At 44.4% G+C, this 27656-nt stretch overlaps 1 protein-coding gene across 4 annotated transcripts in view; it reads right to left on the bottom strand.

Annotated features, from left to right (window-relative positions):
• Positions 1-255: 255 nt before the first annotated feature.
• ABCC9 (ATP binding cassette subfamily C member 9) overlaps positions 256-27656 on the bottom strand; it is a 915119-nt gene continuing 887718 nt past the window's right edge. For 2 of the 4 annotated variants that reach the window (XM_086920457.1, XM_086920444.1), the window contains 2 exons: positions 20028-20205; positions 256-1173 (listed from right to left, as the gene is read on the bottom strand). In XM_086920457.1, coding sequence (XP_086776583.1) covers positions 20068-20205 — 138 coding nt within the window. In that variant the 3' untranslated portion in view covers positions 256-1173; positions 20028-20067. The remainder of the gene's footprint in view (positions 1174-20027; positions 20206-27656) is intronic. The other 2 variants (XM_086920437.1, XM_086920451.1) reach the window with 1 other exon arrangement.

Below are 27656 nucleotides of genomic sequence, written 5' to 3'. Positions count from 1 at the left end.
CATTCGATGTGGAAATATCAACACTGTTGCAATACCTGTTGAATGGGTATATAATATTACGGGTGTCTATGATTTGTACGATGTTTAGACCACTAATGACTGTGTTAATATTTGCAATCACTGTGTTCCCACGTGAAAAAGTCATACAAGCTTGAACTACGACAGAATAGAGAATAAGTAAACATGAACATCTCTTTATTTCAGATTTTTGACAAATTGGCACACAGGCAGGAGTAAAAACAAGTACATGTAAACTTTGAGTGAAATCAATGCATTTATTTTATTGCTCATTTTTTCTTTTAGGAGGGGTTTAGAGTGTCACATGCTCTCTTTGACCAGTTGTGGATCTATCACTACTTTCTAAGCCAGAACAGGCCACACTCCTATTGATGTGATCTGGCATAATGCATTTCGTTTTGGAAATAATCATGTTACAAAGCAAACAAGTACCTGAAGAGAGTCCAAAAGATTCCCCACTTGTCTTATTACAATTATAATAACTGACAGATACTGGCCTTTCTCTTCAGGAGGAAACCCTTTAAAACATACCTGAGTGTGTTGTGGAGGAAGTTACGGCATTTCTACAACTTGCGACACAATGTAAACCAAAAAAACATATTTAAGACCTTGTCAGCCACCAAAAAGGGTCATGCTGCATTATCTGTTTAAAAGGGTCCGTCATATATTTGACCCGGCATTATAAAAATATTTCAGAACATAACATATAAAAAGCGAAACAGTTTTTTTGCATGAGTTATACACTTTTTGAAACTCCAGCCCTGGAAAGTTTTGAATGCAGATAATAGAAAATATTGCAGTGTACAAGTGATGTGAACATGCAAAGTACAAATTTATGCATTCGTTAATTAAAAGCTTTCATTGCTATGATACAAACATCGCAATATTTTAAAAAACAGAAGACCCCGGAGCAGCAGGAGAATGTTTTTTCATGAACCTACTTGAAAGTCTTTTTTAATAGAAAATATAAAAGCTTCGTTTTATAAAGGTTACAAAAATACAAGTGGGAGGAATCTATTACATGTCAGCGCGAACAAAGGATGCAAAGATCCCATCCTCCTGCGCGAGCAGACTCTCTGGCGTGTCGTATTCTAAGATGATCCCCCTCCTCATGACGATCACCACGTCCGCCGTCAGGATCGTGTGTACCCGATGCTGGGGACAATGGAAGACACAACACATCATGTCACGAAATGTCTGAAAAGAGCAGCCACAAATGCAAGACCAGGGTGTCCAAAGTACGCCTAGGAGGGTCAGTTCCATTCCATTTTTTAGAATATAGATACATAAAATACATTCAGGTACAATGAATCTCAAAGGGCATCCTTTACTTCGCTAGTGGTTATTCCACGAATAGGTGTGCATCAACATTTTACGTGGTTCTAGTATTACGGAGCACGACATGTATGTAACACACGGTGCTGTCTGTCAGCAGATTGTAAATGACAAGCTGTCCATTGCCCTTACATGGTCTTGCTAGTGGGGCAACAACACCCAACATCCTCATTAAATTTGTTTGGTGGTTTGCACTTTATTTAACACTTTTGTTATAAATTTCGCAGCTCAGAATCCAGAGAACAGAGACAATTTAAAGTTTTTGTTTTCCAGGCACAATTTACATACATGTGCATTAAGCACAGAGCATAATTTACACCCATACCCGACGGTAGTCATTTACACAAGGCACATCTCACTTGTGCGTTTTGCCATTCATTTGCATTTTTCATTGTTACTTATTTTGCATTCTGACCAGAAAAAAATGAGACATCCAATAGGTGTGTTACAACTAATAATGATAATGGCAATTAGATAGCATGTTTATGACAACATATTAAGAATCTGGTCAGTCGGACTTGGGGAGGGCAGAAAGGGAGAGCAAAAAGGGAAACCTTGAACCCAAATAGTGAGGAGGCATGTCTCAAGCAAGTGGCTCAGTGAAAAGTCTATTCAAAGCTTTGGTGTCTACAGCCCATAACTGTTCACCGCCTATGGTGCAGCTGTTTAGCATTGGAACACCTCAGGTTGTGAGAGGGCAAGCAAACTGGAAGGGTGTTGTGCAGACACTTCTAGGCTATTCAGTTTGTACAAAACCTAGTTGTATTAATTGCAGGGACCCGTGCAAGTTGTCCCTAGCATGGAAGTTGCACCCCTACATTCTTTTACTCAAAAACATGGTGGCATTTTGCGCCAAATGGAGCCTATTGATAAGATGGACACCAGTATAATGCTTGTTACAGTCACCCGGGTAGGAGTTACTACTTATCCCTACATGTCTGGCACCCTTCCCTTCAATTATACAACACGAATATCCAAGGGTCTAAAAGTAATACTCTGAACACTATGAACTCTGGAAAACAGATATTTTTGTGTGTACCCCAAATGCCTAGATTAAGACCACTGCAAAGGAAAGTCCTATTTAAGTGAACGGATTCCCATCACTCACCAATAAGTGACATGCTTCATCATCTGGGTCTCCTCTCGATGTCACGCTAGTGACACTAAGGGCTACGACCCCATAAGAAGAATGGGGAAGCCAGAGGATATTTTTTTTATAGTAGCCAGAGAGAGAAACTGTACTCCTGTCTAAATTACCAGATGAGATTGATTGAATTATGTGGAAAAAAATGCAGTGTATAATAATAAGGTGAGATGTGAATTTAAAATCAAACTATGAGAAACCCTACCTTTATTAATGTCTCTCACAGTCCAAACTAAAACCAGTTCAAACCACAGTCTGTAACAAATAACTGTCTGGTATTTGAAAAAGAGGTTAACATGTTTCAGCACATACAGACAACTTTATATCCAATGCCTTCTTCAGGACCACTACTGTATTGCTACTGCAAATGTGAAAAATAAAAAAGTAAATACTTATAATGATAAATACAAGTACATCGGAAACGGTTGGAAACGATACAACCAAATCACCTGTAATCAGGAATGTACAATCCTTCCTCTGCAAAACCTGTACAGCTGACGGTATCCGATATGCATGAGGAGGATACCTCACCTCACCTGGCACCGGCTCAGGGGAAAAGAAGGCACTGCTCTATCCGTCGAAACCTCTGACGGTCATCCAAGCCGTGGATGACCGTCCTACAGAAGGCATTGGATATAAAGTTGTCCGTATGTGCTGAAACATGTTGACCTCTTTTTCAAATACCAGACAGTTATTTGTTACAGACTGTCATTTGCGCTGTTTTTAGTTTGGACTGTGAGAGACATTAATAAAGGTAGGGTTTCTCATAGTTCGATTTTAAATTCACATCTCACCTTATTATTATGCACTTCATTCATTTCCCACCATGATTCAATCGATTGTGCTGTGCCTTGGGGCAAGGTATCCAGGTCAGGTCTTTAAAGATTGCATCAGACCCTATCCAGTTTTTTCTACCCTTCCCTTCAAGCCAAATACAGTGTATGTAACATATTGTGAAAATATCTGGAAATAATGGATATCCTTATAGGCCAATTCATGTAGTGGCCACCTCCTCATATTATCATGTGTCCCTTCACTTGTACCATTGTTTGCACATAGGGCTTTGACTGTCTTTTTATGCTGGCTTTTGCTAAGTATAACAGATTAAGTTTTGATTCTAAAAGAAATACTGGCAGTGCTTAATTTGAGTGGGTGGTTTATGGAGCTCAGCACCGGCACTTAATTGTCAACACCGGCACTTGTGACAGTCTGGCGAAAGGTGGTGCTGTCTGGCTAATTTCGAGATGACCACAACAACAGTTCATTATTATTTTAAGATGCATGAAAAATGACTATTACATGCTGCCAAAGCCATTCCTAAAACTTTGGGGGTTTGGAACAGTCCAAATTTTTAGACTTGTAGGAGTGTGATGGGTCTTAGTTGTGTTGTTATTATCATTGGCAGTATGGCAGGGGCAATGTGTGGTGTGAGCTGCAGTGGCTTCTTGAGAAGGGTCCTGGAACTTATTTCTTTACAAATTAAGCACTGAAAACAGGGATGATTACTCTCTTGCCATATGCAATTATATGTCTGCCTGTTATGGGGTACTTCTATTACATGGCATGAGGGACTATTTTACGCCTATCAAATACATTAGTTCTGCATACATTCAATTATTTGTCATACACACATTCTATACTTAAGGGATCATTTTGGTACAATTTATAACTGCAACACCATGTTCTTAAATGTGTCTCTTAGGATACGCATGCAAGTCAGACCTTAAGATGGCTACCCTTACTAGCTTCTTCTTTCTCATATTGGAATAACATGAACTTAAAATGGTTATCCAATCTTCAAAGACTTTGCCCTGCCGCCTCGAGATCAGACTGCATGACCTGTTATCAATGGTTTTTTAGTTTTTTTACTTGTACCACAACCATATCTTGCCACATGGCATTTGTGTGTACTGGGGGACTCTTCTGCTGCTTTTGGACCTTATACACACCGTCAGCCCACCCATTTGCTCCCTGTCATCCTCATACCAGACTGCAGCTCATGTTCAGAACACTCAGAGAGTCTGTTTCATCTGGCTGCTGCCATTGCTATGTTTCAGCATGGGTTATGTGATGTTATGCTATAGGATTTGTAAAGTGCATGGCTGCCCCAGCAAAGGGACGTTCCAGTGCTGACTGCCAGGAAGAGAGGATGGGAAAGGAAGCTACCAATCAGCAAAAGAGCCAGGTCTTCACCGAATTTCTGAAGGCAAGAAGGTTAGAAATGGTGCTGATGGAATGAGGCAGAGAATTCCAGAGGGTCCGCCCTTAAATGAATGCCCTCCCGCTCTGGTTCTGTGAAACCGAGGGACTCATGCCAGGTGGAGATCCGCCGAGCGTAAAGCACATGTCAGGATGTAGGGACGGCAAAGATCACTCAAAATCGTTTCGCCAGAGCCTGCAAGAATTTTGTAGGTAAAGCAAAACATTTTTAAATGGATTCTCTGCTCCATAGGCAGCCAATGAAGGTGACACAAAAGGCCAGAGACCAAGCAATGCCTAGGCAGAGCAAACAGTGTGCAGGCTGCGGCGTTCAGAGTGCGCTGCAGACTTTTAATCACAGATTTATTGGAGCCAAGGAGCAGACCATTGCAATAGTCCAACCTGGATAGAACAGTGACTTGAACAATCAGCTTGCGGGTGTGGGGGTAAAAAGCACCAATAATGGTTTGAGACAGTGCAGCAAGCCAAAACAGGTACCTGCAACAGGCTTGGCAAGGTCTTCATAGGTAAGAGCACTATTGACCCAATTGCCTCGATTTTTTTAAACTGTTTTCGGCAGAGGGGAAGCGCCATGCTTTGAAGGCCACCAATTATTGCGCCAAAGATGAGAGTCTCCACTTAGTAGGAGGATTTCAGATTTAGTGGAGTTCAGTTGGAGGCAGCTAGCCTCCATGCACACGGAGATGGTGGTCAGTTCCTCCTGAAATTTAGCAGCATCCTGTCTCAAATCCTTAGTGAAGGAGAGTATCAGCTGCGTATCATCTGCATATGACACAAATAGATGTTGCGGGCTTTGGCCAGCAGGGCCAACAGCCGAATGTAAACATTGAACAGGGTAGGCCTCAATGCTGAACCCTGGAAAACACCACAGCGAAGGGACTGAGTGTGGGAATGAAAAGGGGGGGTATTAACTTGAAATCACATGCTAGTTAGAAACTATGTGAACCAGGCGAGGGCTTTATCAGTGATACTGATCTCCCAGAGGCGAAAAAGCAAGATGTTATGGGAGACCGTGTCAAAAGCGGTACTGAGATCAAGTAGAATCAGTGCTGAAGTTCTGCCCTCATTCAGAGATGCTCTGAGTTGCTCAGTGACCGCCAGTAGAGCTAACTCAGTACTGTGACTAGGCCTAAAGCCATTTTGAGAGGGATCTCTGGTATGGAACAGGATTCAAGGTACTGGGTCAGAATGGTGTTCACAAGGGATTCCGTGATATTAGCTAAAACAGGGAGAAGAGAAATTGGACGATAGTTCTCTGGAATAGAAGCATCTAGAGATGGCCTTTCCAATAGTGGAATTACTTTTGCATGTTTCCAGGATTGCGGAGCGCTGCAGATGATATGGATAGGTTGATGAGTTCCAGGCACCTAGGTAGGTGGTCGTTTTGGAGCTCAAGGAAAAGTTCCGGTTTAAGGGTGTCATCTGGAGATCCATATTTTATCTTACTGAAAAAGGCCTGGAGGCCTTCAATGGAAATTTAAGGGAGGGCTGGAAGGGAGTAAGTCTCAGTGCCAGTGAGGTAGCCTTCCAAGGAGTCCAGAGCCCTGCTCTTAGAATGGAAGCTATTATAAATGCTTTCCACCTTGTTAATAAAATAGGTGGCCAGTACCTCACATTGGGCATAGGATGTTATGGTATTTTCGGGGGCCAAAGGGGATTTCAACATCTTCTTTAAGAGAGAGAAGAACATTTTGGAGATGGTATTGCTAGTATTGATTTTACTGGCAAAGTAGGCAGCACAGGATTTCCGGCCCAATTTATGATAGGCTTTGATTGCTGTTCTACATTCAAGTTTAGCAGTGGAACTATATGAACATCTCCAGGCATGTTCCAACCCTTAACAGTTCTTCCTGGCTGTGATAAGTGATTCATCAAACCAGACATTGGACTGTGCTTTCTTGGGATGAGTCCATTTGGCAGGAACACATTTGTATAGAGCCTGATTGACCCACCCCCTGAAGCAGTCATTAGCCATCTCGATATTGTCAGGTAATGCCGGTTTTAAGGGGCCAAGAGTGTCTTAGAGGGTTGAGTGTGCTAGTTTATGCTTAGGGCATTTGTATATAGGGTTACAAAGAGCCTGGGATTTAGAATCTGCTAAGTATATTGAGAAAAGGACGAGATTGTGGTCAGTCCATGACATGGGTAGAGTTGGCCGAACCTCACGGAGTGGGATGTTAGAAAAAAACGGGGTCAAGTAGGTGGCCAGCCTTGTGTATGGGCCCTGGAACCAGTTGAAGTAGTTGGCAAGCTGCCATGTCACCTAAGAAGTTGTGAATGTCAGGGTCATTATGAGACTTATGAGAGCTAGATCTCCAATGATGGTAACCTTGGCTAATGTAAGCGCTAGTGCAGTGGCAGCATTAACTACTGCCTCTCTAAGGGACATATTATCAAGAACGGCTTTAAAATTATCGCTGCTTTAGCAGCAGGAAACTGCCGCTAAAGCAGCGATAATAGGCTTGATGATATGACCTTGAGAATTCCACTAGAAGCCCATGTTCACACCAGAACGGTTCGCTGGGCGGTGATATTCCAGAAAGCGTGAAATTATCATTTTAAAAATAGCGCTTTCGCAGTCCTGGAGATTTACCTAGATAAAGCTAAAAGTATAGATAGCTTTATGAATCACTGCAATGCCCCCGCCTCTCCCTGTCCCTCTATTCACATTTCTCATGGCGTGGCCTAAGGGCATGACCAGGACAAGTATGGCGACAGAGTCATGGGAGAGCCAAGTCTCAGTCAGGAATACAATATCGAACGACAGTTCAGATAGTAAATCTAATACTTCTGCATGATGTTTAGCTAACGAAAGGCAGTTTGGACAGTCAATGGTGTACTCTTTCCTACATAAAAGGACGCTTGAACAGTGGTCGACCATGAAATTGAATAACACACAAGAACCTAGGAGGTCGCTGGCAAATCGCTGGCAGAACTGGCAGGTCTATCTCTATGTCTGTTGGTGCCCCAGTCACCATATAACAATGTATAAAGACCATGAAATTGCACTGGCCAAAATGTAGAGAGCCAGCAGCGGGAGACCAAGTATGGTTCCCACATGGGGGGTTGCTTCTTTGTGCGGCAAGCAACGTCTCACGCGAATAGACTAACCTATGGGTGGGTCAAATGGGCATAGTGCCTGGCTTGGCTTGCCTCTGGTGCGCCTTAAGCGCATCCACTGCACAACTATGCTAGGGCGTGCATTAAAGTACCTGGGGGGCACTACTGGCTTCTCTCTAAATGTCCGACTTCTCAATTTCATCCTGCTGTCAGGATGCTGCTAATAATCGTTGGCAATAACTATTAGTCTGGCTTACAACAAAATATGCAACCTAGTTGTATAGGATATTTCAATACTAGTTGAAAATGGTGCGAATATGTAAATGATGATACCCAAGTGAAAGGTAGGGAAATTTAAGTAGCACAGCACCTACAGAAAGTGCCATATTTGCACCTTCTGCCTCAGTCTGTTGAGAGAGGCAATGAAAGGCAAACTGTATCAAATACTCAGGAACATTCAGTGGGAACTTTTGGTGATACAGAAGGTAACCAACAATATGTTCTAGCCAATTTTCATTTCATAGGTTAGCTTTAGTATCAACACTTGATGCACTAATATTAGTAAATAATAAATCAGTCTTTCTCATAGACTAATTTGAACTCTTCTAAATATAGCACATTTTAAGATCTTATTCTGAAACTCAAAATCCCAAATAATATCTATATAGTCACTGAAAAAACAAAGTTTAAAGCAATGTTATAGTTAAGGGAAATATTCAGTGACTACGAAACATTTTAAAATCTAAAAACCACAGAAAATCACCAGTTATATTTATCTTCCATAGCTGTAGATTGTGCCCTAATGTAACTATAACTCGTGCCTTCAGCATTCACAGTTTTGTCATCAATAATTTAATTGCAATTGTTGTTGTTATATTATCAATGATTTCATAGAAGACATCATAATTGATGTTAGCAGAATCAGCAGTGCATGGCCAGGTTGCAAGTTAAAGTTATTCTAGGGCATTAGTTCTAGTTACTTCTAATAACAATGACTGGTGAATTTCTGTGATTTTTAGAGTTTAAAATGTTACATTGTCACTGAACATTTCCCCTAACTATAACATTACTTCAACCTTTGTTTTGTTTAAGTGTGGGCCGAAAATTCTTTCCGCTCGCGGAATTTGCAGATTTTCTGCAATTTCGCAATCTGCAAATCTTGCGAAATTGCTGAAAAATCTGCTAATCCGCGAGCGGAACTAATTTTCCATGAAGCACTTACAGGGTTACAGCAGGTGCCCAAGTTTAAGCTAATTTCTTTGTAACCATTTACAAAATGGTTACAAAGAAATTAACTTCAACTTGGGCACCTGCTGTAACCCTTTAAGGGCTTCCTGAGTGGCGCCTCCAGAGTTCGTTGCCTACTTGCAACTATTCTCTGACCCTGCTCTGACCCTCGAAGCAGGGTCAGAGAATAGTTACAAGTATGACACGAGGCTCCTGTCACAAAAATTAAACCTCAACAGGAAGCACTTACAGATATAAATAAAGCAGGTGCCTGAGTTGAAGCTCAAATTCAGTAACGTTTTAATCAGCCCAAAATATTAGTGAGCACGGTCGAGGCAGGGCAAATTGCTAATTAACAGTAACAGCACTCTCCATCTGCTCCAGATACCTAATAATCTTTCACTGATGTTGCCATTCGGGTCGAGCAAAGATACAAGCTTTGCATACAAAGTAGGCTAAATTTGAAAAGTGTGCTTGGCTAAGGCACACTGTGTTTTAACTTTACCCCATGAAGTATTCACGTTGCAGGAAGCCCGACCTATGAAATGTAACAGCTCTGATGCGTGAAGGCTCCCTAGTGTCTCCGGCCCATCCAGAGCCTTTGGTGACATCGGAACAGTGTTCTGCTACTAGGAAGGGCCTCTGAATCTGTTAGAGTCACTGAGTGTGAAGCCTGCAAACTATTATAAAATTGCAAAGTGGCAGAATCCTGCTGATAATGCCAATAAACATAATTAGTTTGTTTGTATCTGTGCTGTAAGCCATAGCTGAGCCAAAGTTGGCATTCCAGAGGGTGCTACTTATTAGAATAGTCAGTGGATCCAAACAGCTGTACCAGCTCATCTGCTGACTCAGAAAGAAGCCCCAACTGGCATTAAATTAGGCCTTCTTTCCACAACTCAGAATCGGATGCAATGATGCTCCACCAGCCAAACGGAATACGACTCCCATAGTTTTGCATGCCACTGCTGGTTAGCTCATCTCAAGATATTAATTGACCTGTCACTCCACCTTGGCTGGTACTCGATATAGCCTCACAAATACATGCATCAATAGCACACAGCTTATGAATATGCTTTTTTTTTTATTCAAGTCTCAAAATGAGCTAATTCGTGTTTGATAGCATTATTGACTTTTCTGTAGGGCATTACCATAAGCACTTTGCTGGTATAAGGACCCACTGTCAGCCAGAAACATAACTTGGGTGATGGGAAGTTATCTTTAGAACGTTAATTCAATATTTATCATCTGTCCTTATAAGATTGGCTCAAATAATCAGAGATATACGATTTAATAATTTGTGCACAAAAGGCATGTGAACACGCATAGCAGCCCCACCCGTTCGGCCCCGCACCACACACTAGCGGTATGAAACGTCTTCACGCCCTTTCCCCACTATGATGGACAGCTCACTCAAGGGACCTCAGCGCCTTTTGGCACGGTGGCAAAGTTACAGGCACACATGGTCAGTGGAGACAAATCTTCTGGCCCTTTATGCAGCAGCAGTGTAAGAAAAGCACTATATATTTACCCAACGAGGTAGCACTTACTGATTAGATTAGTTTTCGTGCAAATTCGCGGACGCAGATCTGCAAAATTCGCCCATGCTTAGTTTTGTTCACTGAATTTTTAGGGATTATTTTACGGTAAAGTAATATTTTATTAGCATACAGAAAGCCAACTTCTTTCCGTGCCCTGCCAACGGCAAGGCCCTGTGGCCAATCCCCCACAGGCAGCCAACCCCACACTGCGTGTGCAGCAGAGTGTTGGCAAAGGGCCTGGCCTGTAGCCATGCTCTGCAGCCAACCCCCATGGCAAATCCCAACAGGCAGCCAAACACCCACCCTATATATAACACCCCTATATGTAAAGCAGATCTGTCCTCTTTCTCCAAAAATTAACAATATTTTATTCAAATCTATATTTCAGCAATGACTTTGAAAAAATGTAACAAAGTCTTTTTGAATTACATGTCTGTAACTCTTTTTTTTTCCCATAGTTTTCATTAATACATTGTGGGGATGAAATATGTGAAACTAAATATTTAGAGGTATATATTTTTTCTTTACCAAAAAAATACAAATCTATCTCGTTTCACATTTTCATATGTTACACTGCAAAAAATGCAGTGGTAAATATACCCACATAAAAGGATTGTATTTTATTTGATATATTTTTAACACATTAAATTAAATTGACCCCTAGGTGGCACTTCAATCCAAGCTGTAGTATAAAAGCTCCTGCCTGGGAATGATTTAGAAAAACGGGGACATGGTTTCAATGCAGGAGACATGTTTTGTTTCTAGTGTTGCTGGGGGGGCTTTAAATCTCCCTAACCCACCCCACAACATTAAAAAATGCTGCTGGTGTCCCTGCCTCTTCTAGGGACATCACCAAAAACAAAATGTATGTATGTAGTCCTCCCAGGGCATTATGGAGTGCTCCTTGATGAATCAGTGAATATTTATTAACTTTAGGGTTTTTAGGTCTCTGCTAGACAGTGCATGCACTGTCTCTAAGAGACATGTTGTGTTCAAACTTACGATTTGCACACTCCATCGTCGCTCTGAAATACTTTATCAATCAATCAATCAATCAATCAATCAAGGCATTTATATAGCACGCTACTCACCCAGAGGGTCTCAAGGTGCTTGGGGAGGAGGGGGGGGGGGGGTGGTCAGGGGGGGTCTGCTACTGCTCGAACAGCCAGGTCTTGAGATGCTTCCATTTGAATATAGAATGCACGCATATACCTCTTCTTGTATTTGGCCTTCCCACAGAGAATGTACCAAGTACTTGTGTCCATCCACTGCTCCCATTTTGAGCACTCAACACAAATGCTCTTGTGTTTTTGTCGCTCTGTATCCTCTCAACCATATTGCTTCTTCTCAAATGCAGATCCACTTTCAAGGCAAAAACAAATACATATGTCATGCTCAAAGAAATCAAAACATTCTTTAATCAACAGAAAAGCAAGCACAATGAGCCTTTTATCGAGTGCTGATGTTTTCGGTCACTTCGCCTTTGCCCAGCTGCTCCCACCTTGTTGCTTAGGCAGTCAACATTACTTTAGCCGATGCCTTCTTGGCTCAGTCTTCTGGTACTCTTCAATATGTTTTGTCAGACTTTTGAACAGAGTCGCTGCCCCTCCTACAGGCTCACCCTTCACTGCTTGTTTTTTTTAAATCTTTTTTTCTTCTTTTTTTGGGAAAGCTCATGCCCTACAGACATGGCGCGGGTCCTTGAAGTAACATCCGATTCCAATTGAGGGATGAGCTGTAAATGTGAAAACCAAGACTGCGGGGAGGGGAACTTGCAAACCGGCAGGTAGACAACATTAAAAATCATTTGTTTTAATGATATTATGACTGAGAGAATTCTGTTTATATTTATTTCTGAGTCTGAATGCATATGTTGCACTAAACTATGGCGAAAAGGGAAAGTAACCGGCGATTTTGAGAACTTTTGTGTTGTTCAGAGACTATTTCCACTAGGATGGTGTGAGTATATTAAAGTGTTGTGGTTCAATGTTCTGTGTGTTGCTCTATACCCTTAATGTAAAGTCTGTTGTGGTTCCAGTGGTGTCATGCTGCGAGGTTGTTTATGCACAAAAATAGCATTTTCCTTTTCTTCTGTGAAAGTGTGCACTACATCTAGGCGTCTATTTTCCCTCAATTTGGTGTATGGCTGATGTTTAGTTAAAAGCTCACTACAAACAGCAGTGGGCTGCTCTAAAATACATGTATAGTTCTCAGCTGCACAATTATTATTATTACGTTTCTTATATAGCGCCTGAATCGACCCCCGAAGACGTATCTCCGCGCTTGCCTTGGGAACCCGTCCTGGCTTTTCCCTGTGAGATAGCCCCTACAGGGCATCCCCAAGGTGAAAGCCAGGCATCCCACCACGGGGGGGCCGTTGTGGAGATTAAGCAAGCTTAATGCCCAGAGTTGCAGAGTGTGAACCCATGATTAGGTCAGGCACCGAAGCGAGAGTTATCGAGTCCATGGACATTTGAGCTCAAGACCCTGCCGCGTCGAGTATTGAACCATGGTCCCGGGTCAGACCTCTGCTTCAGGGTCTGCCTGCTCTAACCAGTGAGCCACACTTCTCCACAATGATATTGACAATGCCAATAGCTCTCAGATTGCCATGTGGTTGCCAGGAGGTGCGTTTGTAGAGTAGTGGAAAAAGGGAGCAGGTCCCCCGGCGGCAAGTTGCCATATAAATTTTCTATTTTTTTGTATTTTTTTTAGGAAGGGAGGCATTATGGCCCACCTTCCTTGGAACATATTGGGTCCCGGAGACTCCATCCCCCAGTTCTTGACTCTTTTTTTATTTTTGTAATAAAAAAGAATAGGAGGTGCTGCGCGGCCACCCTCCTAGGCTAATTTCAGCCCCAGGGACCATATCCCCCAGGGACCATATCCCCCAGGGCCAGCCTTTATTTTTGTTTTTTTATAATTCAAATAGATGGGGCCACATGGCTGCCCTCCCAAGGCTGATTACGGCCCCGGGACCCAATCCCCGGGGCCATGTCTTTATAGCATGTTTTTAAAAAGAAGAAGGGCCCTCCTCCACAGGTCGATTTAGGGCTCGGGGACCCCATCCCTTGGGACCAGGCCTTTACTTATTTTTTAGTAAGTCAAAGAGAGGGAGGCTGCGTGGCTGCCCTCCAGAGGCTGATTTCGGCCCTGGGTACCCCATCCACTGGGATCCGTCCTTTATTTATTTTTTTACAATCCAAAGAGAGGGGGCCAAGTGGCTGCCCTTCCGAGGCTGATTTTTACCCCGAGGACCCCATCCTCTGGGGCACAGCTTTATATTATGTATGTAAACAGGAGAGGGGGCCCTGTGCTGCCCCAACCCCAGGCCAATTTTGGCCCCAGGGACCCCATCCTCTGGGACCAGGCTTTTTTTTCATTTATTTAGAATTCAAAGAGAGGGGGGCTGCGTGGCTGCCATCCAGAGGCCGATTTTGGCCACTGGGACCCCTTCCCCAGGACAGGCCTTTATAATTTGTTTTTAAAAAGGGGAGGGAGGCACACAACCCTCCTCTTCGGGCCAATATTGGCCTGGGGACCCCAACCCTCAAGGCCTGGCCACTTTATTGGGGACTGCGTTCGGAGCCTGAAGGTCCCTGCTGTCCCTGCCGGCTCCCCATCTTCTGCAGGAGCTGGCATTGCTTTGAGAACCAGGGAGTTTCTGAATATGCAGCTCCCTAGATCCCAAAGCAATGTGTCTATTTCCCTGCACGCTAGAAAGAGGGCTGGGAAACAGACACTTTATCCGCTTTCAGCAAGGGAGAGCATTTTGTGCTCTTGCTTGCTGAAAGCAGACCACCTGTTTGCTATGCCTTGCCAATCCAGAACAAACTGCAGTGTTCCCGGGCTGGGTACTCCAGGACATTGCTGAGGGCCAGCCGTGGGTGGTGGCGGCCCCCATGGCCTGGTGGAAGGACGCACGCCCCCCTCCTTTGTTCAAATTTGCCCCGGGAAGGTAATGGTCCCCAGGGCCGGTGGTCTGCAACAGACCCCCTGAATTATTGTATTTGTGCCCCTGGGAGGATAGCATTCTCTGGGGCTACTATGGAGGCCATAGGGCCTCCCCCACTTTTTTTTGTAATAAAATATGTGCCCCGGGGAGGTGATTGTCCCTGGGGCAGCGGGAGACGCCCTCTTGCTTTCCCTGCATAATAAAAAAAAACTGTGTGACCCAGAGAGGTGGTAGTCCCTGGGGCAGGGGGGGGGGGTCTGTGAGTTCTCCCATATTATTAACATTTGTCCTGGGGAGGTGGCAGTCACTGTGACACGGGGTTCTGCGATGCCCAGCAATATTGATGTAATTTTCCCCGGGGATGTGGCCGTCCCCAAGGCATCGGGGTCCGCAAGGGCCCCCACATATTTGGAAAAAACCCCGGGGAGATGGTAGTCCAGAGAGATTTGATAAACCATGGGGGGGGGGGGCAGTGCGCTCTCTTCTATATTTAGCATATGCCCCTGGGACCTGTCCCACCTGACCTGCACTTGCTTTTAAAAAAAGTTTTTGCCACAGATTTGCATATCCACCCCGAGTTTGCGTCAAAATTAAAAAATACTTTTGACCCTTGGTGGGGGTGCCTGAGGGACCCCCCACCATATCTGGGGGGTCAAGGTATTACTGCCCTGTTCTCTTTACTTTAAGGTCCGGTCCCGAAGGACTTTATCTGGGACTCAGCTTCAAGCCAAGTCCAAAGTATTGAAGGCCAATCATATTTTAGTAGGATCTGCTGGTCCACTGTTTGGACTCACGTCCGCAGATATCTATATTTTTTAAAGTTAGATATTTCAATATCTGCTGAACAGATTTACATCAAATCACAAAAAGCATGCTTTGTTGACCAACATCTTGCTTTCTGGAAGTTGTGCCTGTAGCATTTTTTTAATTATAATTAAAATTAATAATTATTTTATTAATTATAAAGGAAGGAGGGCTGTGTTGCCCCCCTTTACCTGGGGCTTATTTGGCCCCTGGGACCTCCTGACTCTGGGGCCAGGCATCTTTTAGAATGAGGAGGGGGTGCATTGCCTCCTCCTGGCCGATTATGTCCCAGGGGACCCCATCCCCAGGGGCCCGGCATTTCTTTCTTGTTTAAATGACTTGTGTTAAATTAAAGGAAGTGGCTCGGCACAGCTCCCCTCTTGGGCCAATTGTAGACTCCATCGCCCGGCCTTTCCATAATATTATTTATGTTTTATTTTGAAGGGGGGGGTCCAAGCTGCCTCCCTCCCAGGCCACTCCTGGCACTGCAGAACCCATCCCCAGGGGCCTCCCCCTTTAAAAAAAAATAATAGAAAAAGGGAGCGGCTGTGTGGCTCACTCCGGGATGATTTTGGCCCCAGGGACGCCATCACCCAGGACCTGGCCTGTAGTGTGGGTGCCCTGGACCCACCCAGGGCACCCACTTTTTAAATGGTGGGGTTCGTGGGGGAAGCCTGTCCTGCAGGAGCTGGCATTGCTTTTGGACAGAGGGAGCTGTTCTCATGCAGCTCCCTTTATCCAAAAGCAGTTCTGCTTCACTTAATGCAAACAAGAGCATTTTCTGCTCTTGCTTGCACTAAGCGGAGCAGTTTTTCTAAGGCTTGGCATGCAGCATGCTCCAGCAAAGCCATAGCAAACAGCGATATCCTGGGATGGGCACCCTGGAACATTGCAGGAGCCAGCTCTTGAGGGGGTGGCATTCCCCAGGGCCATTTTTGGCTCAAGAAGGGATCCCTGCGGCCCCCTCCTTTGCTTAAATTTGCCCTGTGCAGGTGGTGGCACCCGCATTACTTTTTGCCTAAAGCCCTGGGGAGGTGGGACCTCCTCAGGGCTGCAGGAGGTCTATTATTTAAATTAACTGCCCTGTGCTGTTGGCGGCCCCGGTACTGTGGGGGATCTGTGCCACCCACGCTTTATTTATAGATGAAGCCCCAGAGATGTGGCAGTCCCCGGGGCTTAGGGGCTCCAAGAGCCCCCATTTATAAAACTCTAATCCCCGGCGGTGGTCCCTGGGGCAATAGTAAGCTTGGGGAGGGGGACCCGTGCGGCCCCACCTCCTTTATTGAAACAATGCCTCCAGGACCTGGCCTACCCGGAGGCAGATAATAAACGAAGCACGGGAGCCACACTTCATTTTTCTTTTTATTATCAGAAGATCTGCGGATCCTATGGGAATTTTTAAATTAAGATGCTCTTTCTTTGCCCTGGATAGTCCCCTTGGGGCCCCCTAACAGGTCTAAGGGGTCAGCGTGATTCTATACTGCCCCCTTTTCTTTTTGTTTACATTTTTTGTGGGATTAGGTTCATTTGAGTCCCAAGATGGCTGCCAACACTTCCTGGTTGAAGTGTTGGCAGCCAATCACATTTCAGTAGGGTTTCAGTAGGCTGTTGAGCTCCCAGATATCTCAAATTTTTAAACTTTAATATCTCTGAAACTACTGAATCGGTTTACACCAAATTACAAAAAGCATGCCTTCTGGACCAAATTTAGTGTAATTCCATTCAGCAGTTTGGGCTGTAGTCATGTTAAAAAAATGAAAAATCTCCATAGACATACAATGGGGAAAACATGTTTTGAGACCTTCTTTTTTTTCTCAGCCCCGCTTGATGGATCACCCCATAACCTTCGACACCGCAGCTGCAGTACAAAGAAGAAATGTTGCAGAAATTTCACAAAGATCTCACCAGCAGCGCCAAAGTTATTTTCAAAACAAAAAATTATTTTCCTATGGAAACTTTGGTCCTAACTATAACTATGTACTGACGACCGCCAGTTGGGTTTATATATATATGGCGGCAGCACTCTAAATAAATAATTGGCATCTACTATACCGGGTCCGTGTCTGTTCCTGTACGCTGGTCGGAATCAAGGCTACAGTGTGTGAGAGACAGAGTTGTTTATATATATATATATATATATCCAACAAGATTGCCACAATAATGAACAACAGGAATCCCTGTTGTTCATTATTGTGGCAATCTTATTGGATAATATGCGTGCGGCCACTGCACGCTAAGGGAACCCGTCCTAACGTTTCCAGAAGCTAGTGGCACAAGCTATATATATATATATATATATATATATATATATATATATATATATATATATATATATATATATATATATATATATATATATATATATATATATATATATATATATATATATATACTAGCAGCCATTCCCGACGTTGTCTGGGTATGAATTGCTGCCGGTCAGTAGTATATTGTTTTGTAGGATTTCGTTTTGATAGCATTTCTTATCTGTGACAGGCCTGTGAAACGCTCCGATTCACAGTGCACTGCTGATGCACTTAAGAGTGCTTGTTCAGTAGTGTGTGAACTCGAGTTTCCCTACTTTATTTTTCATTGCAATATTATATAGCGCGAACTCGACAACATGGCATGAGCACAATTTACATCACAGAAGAACACATTCAGTTGTGGTAGGCACGGGGAGACAAAGCTATTTGCCTGGAATCACAGGATGTTGAGCTGATGCTGAGATTCGAACATAGCTCCCCAGCTCTAAAGTTCGCAATTCTAGAACTTGTGGCGGGAGGTGTGTCTAAAAGTGTATGTCGGTGCTGGCCAACAATGAGAGAGACCCGTGCATTTTTCAAATGGGTGGTGAAAAAATATGAGTATGATGCTGGAGATGTGGGCCGCCGTGCCACCAATGTACTTACCGTGGGAGGGAAAACACCCATTATTCCGCAACTTTCTTTCCGCATACCATCACTCCGCATACTTTCATTACGAAAGTACCATGACTCTGCAATGCCATTATAACGCATGGCATTACATTTTATATGCTTTTACCACACATACATTTACAACGAAATTCGTTGTAAATGCATGAATGGAAAAAGCATGTTTTTTTTAATGTTTGGATAAGGTAAGTATGGGTATATGTTTTGGGGTACTGAGGTATATGTTTTGGGGTGTTTGGGTATTTTAAGGGTTCAGATATAGTGTTGGGTTATGGGGTACAGGGGTATTTTTAGGGTTCAGGGCTAGGTTTGGGTTTTGGGGTACAGCAGTATTTTAGGGTTCAGGGGTCGGTTTGGGTTTTGGGGTACAGGGGTATTTTTAGGGTTCAGGGCTAGGTTTGGGTTTTGGGGTACAGGGGTATTTTTAGGGTTTAGGGGTAGGTTTGGGTTTTGGGGTACAGGGGTATTTTAAGGGTTCAGAGCTAGGTTTGGGCTTTGGGGTACAGGGGTATTTTAGGGTTCAGGGGTCGGTTTGGGTTTTGGGGTACAGAGGTATTTATAGGATTCAGGGCTAGGTTTGGGTTTTGGGGTACAGGGGTATTTTTAGGGTTCAGGGGTAGGTTTGGGTTTTGAGATACAGGGGTATTTATAGGGTTCAGGCTAGGTTTGGGTTTTGGGGTACAGGGGTATTTTTAGAGTTTAGGGATAGGTTTGGATATTTATAGGGTTAAGATGGGTTAGTGTTTAAGGGTGTTGGGGTATTTTAAGGAGTACGGGTAGGTTATGATTATGGGGTGCAGGGGTATTTAAAGGGAGCAGGGTGGGATTAGCACATGATATGAGACATGGCATGAAGGGCCGAAAGTACCACACGCCCCCAGCGTTTGTCACGCCCACAGCACAACGCAGACACGCCCACAAGGGACTACTTTGCTGGCACGGTTCTTTTACCTTTTAAATGTATATGGTGGGCGTCTGCATAGCCTATGTCCTTCTGCTGCAACTGCCCTTTCCAACGCTGTATTGGGTGCTGTGATTGGTGCTGTGGTTCCTGAGATTACCCGCCTCAAAGAATTGGGCTCTCTCTTTATTATATTAGTATAGATATATGAACAAGGACACCTTTTTGACGAAACGCGTCATATGGCTATGTGAATTTCAATAAAGACCTGAATCTGCCACGCTATATCGGAGTCTGTCACTCTCTCTTCGCTGGCTGGGAAGTGGGGAGAGCAAAAACCTGTTCGAATATATATATATATATACACACACACACACACACACACAAACACACACTGATATACATTGTCATTATAAAGCCAATATCACAATATTTTACCAGCCACTTGCACATATCTAAACAAAAGTATGAAAGAAAGTTACACACTATTACATTATACATCTTTCATGTTCAAGATTTGAGGAGCACAGCAGTGCCTTTTGAACTAATATTCTGTTTACCGAACAAAAATCCTATATGTTTCAATTTGGGGATTCTTACCCAGTAAAAACTTAGTGATTTGTATCACTAATAAGTCTACAGTTTTGGTCAGTATGGTGTGTTGGTTTAAGCTAAACGTAAATGAGCAAGACAAGTTAGCGTACTATAGGAAGAATTCAATAGATATTGATAATTTCCATTTATTATCTAATGTAATGTAGACTTTTTTGCATACTATCCGTGGCCATATGACACATAGGGCTAAGTATTACACGAAACTGATTTTTAGAAACTTGCACACAAAAGATAGATCGTATATCAAAAAGAAAAGAGATGCTGAGCTACCAACCATAGAGAAAGAGGATTTGTGACCAATCATACTTTGGAGTCTATTTGTGACTTTTCACTAAATTGGTGAATATGCCATCCTCGTGTAAGAGCAGGTTTGAGGCAGTATCACTCTCCATTAAAATGCCCTCGGAAAAGACAAGTACACAGTCTGCATCCAAGATAGAAGACACACGGTGCTGGAAAGAAGACAGAGCAGAAAAAGAAATGAGAGTGAAAGTTAAGTTCACGTGAAAGAGAAAATGATGTTTTAATAGACATACATTATTAGAGGAATGTAAAAAAACAGAAGAAGGGGTGCGCTAAGCAGATGCAAATAGATAAGGTAAAGTGGGAAAATTGAAAAAGTAAATTAAGCAATGTGAAGGGACAGGATGGTCCATTTTATTTGTAAATTCTGTAGGAGTAACCAGAAAGATAATGAAAATATCTACAATTTTACACAATTAGATCCTTTGCGATATTAACACAAAGCAATAAAAGTCATTCATAAATCTTTACCCCTTTAATATTAACTTAATGAAACAGGCATATGTAAAAAAATACGCAAGAGTGTCTTGCCACAGAAAAACTGGAAGATAGTCAAGGGTATTGTGCTTTTTAAGCTATTAGAAAGTGGATTTGCATACCGCTTCAATGCGTTTCTAATGATTTGATGACCCTAATTATAGCCATATTCAGGGAATTTAAGCCCGTGTCACTGAAATTGGGACAGACAGCGCCAGATGTGGCTAATCTTTACTTTGGCTGCCTTTTGGAAAACCTTTGTAAAGATCGTATACTTCTGTCATGAACTGTCAAACAAACATCACAAATTAAACACTAGGGGCCAGATGTAGGTAAATTAGATTTACCGATTTTTAATTACCGAATTTTACCCATTCGGTAATTAAAAATCAGTAAATCTATGGAGTCGACATGTAGGTATTCCAGATGTGCTGGAATACCGAATCGGATGATTTCGGTATTTACCAATTTGGTAAATACCGAATCGGTAATGCCCATTCATTCCTATGGGCTTTGAAGCCCATAGGAATGAATGGGCATTACCGATTCGGTATTTACCGAATCGGTAAATACCGATTTACACAAGGGTGCAGGGGGTGTCACTTTGACACCCTCTGGCACCCCCAAAACAGGCTCGGGTGCCATGTGGCAGGCATACATGCCCTAAGGGCAGGTCTGCCTGTCACATGGCATAGGTGTGCATGCAAACATGTGCATGCACACCAGAATCGGTATTTTACCATCAAATTGGATTTGATGGTAAAATACCGATTCGTTAAGGCTCCTGAGACTCTGAAGAGTCCCACCTACATATGGGTGGCTCAGAATCGGTAAATTTACCGATTTTTTATTTTACCGAATCGGTAACATTACCGAATCGGTAATTTTACCGATTCGGTAAAATAATGCCCCCTAAATACCATTTACCTATTTACCGATCGGTAACGGCCGAAAATACCGATATTCGGCTATTACCGACCGACCTACATCGGGCCCTAAGGAATTTAAAATAGTCATCCGTGCATGTAAGTTGAACTTTAACTCGTGAATGTCTTGGTTTGCTGTGCATTTATAAATCGTTGTTCTTCCTTCTAAGATTATACATGAATCATTGCTATTTTAAGGATTTATAGGGCTCTAGGCAAAATACTATTCTGGAGCCTCAAATGTTTTTATTGTATTTTTTGCAGTTTAATATAGAGCGAACTCGAGCCAAAGGTATTGGAGCCCTTTACATGCGCACCAGTTACGTTACGCAAGAACACGTTTATTTTTTGTTGGCACGGGGAGATTAAGGGCCTCATTTATGAAAAGCGTTGCATTCTGGTTCAAAACAGCGATGCAACACTTTTCATTGGGCCCTCCTTGCGAAACTTTGGATGCACCTTATTTACAGTACAGCGCTCATGTTGCAAGGATTGACCAGATATATCAGGAATCCTGACGCATCTTGTGGCGCAGTAATGACGCATTCCTGGAGTGTGTCGCAAAACAGACGCAACTCCCGCAATGTGTCATAACACATGGGCGAGTCCCTTGTAAAAGGGCCTGCATCAGTACTTTCACCTGCTGTGAAGCAGGCGTAAGAATTTGACGTAGTGAAATCGTAGAAGTTGCGCAGTGAAATCTCTTCGCTCCTGTCACCCCTTGCAGTCCTAAAGCGCCAAGAAACCGCGTGGTATAAGAGCGCTATATAAATATTTTTAAATTCAAATTCAAATTCAAATTTCACTGCACCACTTCTATGAGCCTTTTTTAAGGGGGGACGCCTTGCATTTCGGGCTACTTGCCCTTCATCCGGGACAATAGTTAGAATACGCGGTAGCGTTTCTTCTGTGCTTCGAACGGGTTCTTGCTCGCGTCTGGCGCGAAAATGATCATTTTCGCGCCAGACGCCTGAAGAATGAAGGGCAAGTAGCCCGAAATGCATCGGACTCAAATATGTGTTATTTCTACTGTTAACATCGCTCAATTAACTTTATAATTGAACAAGAGATGTTTTGAAACTTGAATTTACAAATACAGAATAAGACTTTATTCAAACAAAACGTTGTATGAATTTTTTCCTTTAAATCTATTTAAATTGACCACAGAGTGGAGCTCCAGGGGATGCTTTCGATATTCATTGGAGGCACTTCTTTCATTTCTTATTTTCTTTGATCAAAGGGAATGCCAAGATTTGAATAGTACTTTATTAGTCAGGTGGAGGCGTTTCCTATTGAATAACTTTTTCCCTGGCACTTCTGCTGGTAACGTCATCTGGAATATTTAGGCAGTCACTACTGATAATGCTGCTTACGGTGGCCATAGTGTAATGTTAACACAATTTGTCACTGTTTTATAGTTATACAATTTGGTAGCAGCTCTGGCGGACTTTCCTTGAGCAGAAGTACTTCTCACTACATAAAAGGTTGGAGACCACTGCTCTAGAAGTTGAGGCCTATGAAAACCTATAAACAGTCACTTACGTTACAGAGAACTGACATTTGATCACAGAGGTATACATCAGGATTAATTGCTCTGACAGGCTCATGCATCTGTCGGAAACTATATTCCAAACATTACACAGAAGTTACAGGCTCAGGCCCATGACAGCTGAGCTGTCATTCAGGTTATAAGTTCTCAGGTGTCTGAGAGCAAAATTATCTTTAAAAAGACCTAATTATAGCAAGCATACTACCCCAGAGCTATCCTTCAGGTGACAGGTGATCTGCAGTCTCAAGTGTGAGGAAGTAAAGTTCTCCCTCAGATGACCTTACAGGCTCAGACCTTTGACATCTGGGTGAACTCTCAGGTTAGAAAAATAATAAATACTCAGACTTCAGGCAGCAGGGCTTTAGGTAGGGAGACCTCGTAAGTCTGGGACGGTGGGCCAAAGCCCCATCTCTGAAACTAATTTGAAATGGAGAATTCATAAGACAAACTGTACATTCCCTCATAATCATAATTAGTGCAAAATATGTGCCCCACTAAATTGTGCTACTTCTTATTTATTTATGGCACGAACATAGGCAAGGCTACAATTTCAACCTATGTGTTTTAAATGTTTGTATAGTGCCTTGATGTCACTTCCCTAGCACTTAGGTTCTTTTTTTGAATTTTTCAAACATCTTTATTGAAAAACAAAATTGAAATTCAAGGTTACAGTATATGCAGGCGGAGGGTCTGCAATCAATGATGAGAGCCACTTCTGTTGCATAAATCAAATGTAACATTGTATACAAAAAGGGGGAGTGGGTGAGAGCTCCCTGGAGAAGCCCAACGCAGATGAAAGAGGTCTCAGGAGATCAAAGGGGTGTGTGGGTGGGGAAGCAGCACCTCACGGGCCAACACTGGAGTGCCGGCAGGGAGTGTGGGAGAGGTCGCAGAGGGTAGAGAGTCCTGGCACCGGAGATAGGAGACAAGGGGACCCCAAATATCTATTGGGCGGGAAGTAGCCAGCAACAAGTCCCAGAATACGGATAGGAGTGTCTGACAGCACAAAGCGTCCTCGAGCCAAGCTCTAACCTTGGGCACAGACCTTCGACCCCATCACATGGAAACCCTGCACTGCATGAGAAGAAGAAGCATCACTGTCAGACAACTTGTAGCATCTGGGAAGAATTTCACAAAGCCTAGGAGGCAAAGCAGAGGGTCCGGCTGGACCAGCGTTGAGGTTATCTTAGTAATAGCGGTGCGCACCTCGCGCCAGTATGCAGCGACTTTGGGACACAGCCAGGCAAGGTGGGAGAAGTCTGCCGCAGGAGCGGAGCATCGCAAACATCTGTCGCTGGGAATGAGGCCCTTTTTGTGCAACTGAGCAGGGGAGCGGTACAGCCTATGCAAATATTTAAAATGAATGAGGCGCAGGCAGTAGTTTGGAGATAAACGCTTGGTCTGATTACAGCAGTAAAGCCAGAGCTCCTGAGAGGCGTCGGCGCTCAGATCTTTACTCCACGTCGCACGTGCATGGTCAGTGGATATGGGGGAGCCAGCGAGCATAAGGGCGTAGATTTTGGTGACAAGTGGGGGGAGGGGTACTTGTGGGGAGAGGGGTACTTGTCAAGAAAATTGAGGGTGGTCATTGACGGGGGGTAGTCTCAGGAAACATGGGATGACACTCCCTACAGAGAGCCCTGAGTTGATAATAAAGCAGAGTGTCCATGGGGCTGGACTGGGCTGAGAGAGAGAAGAAAGTGTCGCTAGGGTAGAGCTCCAACACCGTGTAGGGTCCCACGTGTTTGACCACTCCGCCGTTTTGTTGAGGGGGGAATGTTGGGTTATGTCCAATGGATGTGGTATTTGCGAGCGCATGCTAGAGCCAGAATATCTCCGAAGCCCATCCCAGGCCCATCGCAAAGTCTCCACTTATTTGATCACGCCACGCGGGGGCTTTGCTGGGGCAAAGAAAGCAGTCAGAAGCGGCCAGGGGACAGCGAGATCAGCCTCTACCACGACATGTGGTTGAAAAGATGTCGGGTGGAGCCAAAAGTGGAGTAAGCTGGCTTATGCGCGAAGGGAGTATAGTTCAAAATCCGGGGCTCCCAATCCGCTGCGCAACACATGGAGGGTGAGTATATTATATGCGATTCTAGGCTGCCGACCGGCCCAGACAAGGGTGATTATGAGTGAGCGGAGTCTGCAGAAGAAATGCGCTGTGAGGGGGATTTGGACATTCACAAATAAATACAAAAACTTCAATAGCACCACCATCTTGGTGATGGCTATGCGGCCCGCCAGGGACAGGGGTAACTGTCGCCAGAGATAAATCTTAGACTCAAGCCAATCCACAGCATGGCCAAAATCGGCCTTCTAGAGCTCATACATATCCTTCCTGAGCCATATGCCTAAATATCTAGTAGGGCCCGACGCACATACAAAAGGGTAATCCGGAGTGAAAGGGACAGTGGCATCTGTGAGGGGAAAATGAATGGACCATCCCCAGTTGAATTAGATGCCAGAAAGGCCCCTAAAACGTACCACCTCACGGACCTTAGGGCCGAGATTCTGTTGCCGACATAGAGTGTGACACATCATCCGCATACATGGAGATGACAAGGGCTCGAGCCGCGAAACCGAGACCCCTCTGGGTATGATGTTGTCTGAGCCTGGTTGCGAGGGGCTCCATGGTGATGGCGAATACCATGAGTGAGAGTGGGCACTGCTGCCTGGTGCCCCTAGCGATGGGAATGGGCTCAGAAATGTGGCCAATAATCCGAAGGTGGGCTGTGGGAAGGGTATAAGGAAGCTGAACCTCGCCCTGAAAAACTGGGCTAAAGCCTAAGCGAGGGAGTAGGTAAAAAAGGAAGGTCCACTCAAGAGTATTGAAAGCTTTGGTGGCATCCAAAAGGGCGGCGGGATTGATTTGGTGAAGGGCGGAAAAAATGGTCCAGAGATTGTGAGATGTGGCGCGGCCGGAGATGAAGCTTGACTGGTCTGGCCGAGCAATAAGCGCATTGAGGGAAGGAAGGCGGGAGGCTAATAATTTGGCAAAGATCTTATTATCCGTATTAATTAGAGATAGGGGACGATAACAGTTGCAAATCTCATGGGGCTTGTCCCGTTTCAGGAAAAGTGTGAGCATAGCCTCGTGGCACGTGGGGGGGAATTGGCCACTCTCAAATGATTTGCTACACATGGCAGGAAGGAGTGGGACCAGAAGGGACGCGAAAGCCTTAAAAAAGGATGCTGGCAAGCCATCAGAACCGGGGGCCTTGTCTCCGGGCAGACTGTTAATTGCAGCAAGGATTTCCTTCTTGGGGAAGGTCTCGTTGAGGTATTCCCGATGGGAATTGCCAAGCCAGAGGAGCAGAAGGGTGGCACAGCCCCGGCTTTCTAGAGTTGGTTATAAAATGTAGTGAATCGAGCCCTTATTTCCTCTGGAGTAGTTGATCTGTCTGGGCCTCCATCCTGGAGCGCAGTAATACAGAAGGCAGCGTAAGGCTGTCATAAGAGGTTGGCCAGAGTCTTGCCAGGGTGATCCCCCTCGCTTCTCTAGCCAAAAACGAGAGCTCTCTATTGGCCTCATCAATGAAATCAGTGGGTTTTCCCCGCAGCTGCGAGAGAATGTCAGGGTTAGGGTCAAGAGAATGCAAGGAGTCCAGAGCCTTGATCTCCCCACAACCTGTCAAGAGTGCCGCAAATGAATCAGAGCACACCGGATTTTTTGGAGACGCATTAACCTCGAATTACCACCTTAAACCACTCCCAGAGCATGGAGGGGGAGTCAACAACAGAGTCTACATTAAGGTCAAAGTAGTTTGTGATTGTGGTTTGAATCCCATCGCAAAACATCGAGTCCCGGAGCGCATTTGGGGTGAGCCGTCATGAGAACATGTGCCACGGGGAGTGTGGGAGCTGCAAACAGAGACGAAAGGGAGTGTGGTCGGGGAGGGTATGCGCTATATGTTCCACAGAGGTAAGCCACTCAAAGGCGTCCAGAGTGGTAATCCAGAGGTCCAATCAGGACCAGCATCCTCTGGAGCCTGCCACGCAAGTGCCCTCGCGTGTCTCGGGTGGGTGTGCCGCCACGCATTGAACAGTGAATTATTGATTAGTATGGAGTGCAGAAGAGAGGTTGCGCGAGGGTGAAGAGCGTGTGGCCCAGAGCGGTCCAGAGCGGCTGATTGAGTAAAGCCATACCTGTGCCAAAAAGATCAGGGTCATCAGAATTGGGACCATATAGCACCATGTGGATCAATGGTTGGGCCAGGAGGGTGACGCCCAGGATTGCTAAGCACCCCCCACCCCGGATCTATAATCACCTGAGAAGTGTGCCAGGGAAGCCCTCTGTGCAATAGGATGGACACCCCGCAAGAGTAATTGGATTATAGGGAGGAGTGAGTTTCCCCCCAATGCCTATAGAGAAGCCTGGCAGAGTTGGCGGGCAGCAGATGGGTCTCCCGGAGGAAACAAATGTCAACCTTATGCCAGATGAGGTGGGCATGCACCAATCGAGCCTTGCGGTGGTCATTAAGACTGCGGACATTCCAGGTAAAGAGAGTGGTGTGCCAGGGGAGTGAATGACGAGTTGGGACAGATGTGCAATGGGGACCATGCGCAGTAAATAAGAGAAGTGCAGTGCAAAACGCAGTGTAGTGTTACAGGAAAGGACAATAAACAAAACCAACAACAAGGCCTCGGA

This window comes from Lissotriton vulgaris, chromosome 1_1 (assembly GCF_964263255.1).
Source record: "Lissotriton vulgaris chromosome 1_1, aLisVul1.2, whole genome shotgun sequence".
Lineage (NCBI taxonomy): Eukaryota > Metazoa > Chordata > Amphibia > Caudata > Salamandridae > Lissotriton > Lissotriton vulgaris.
This window is presented reverse-complemented; position numbering and strand designations above follow the sequence as displayed.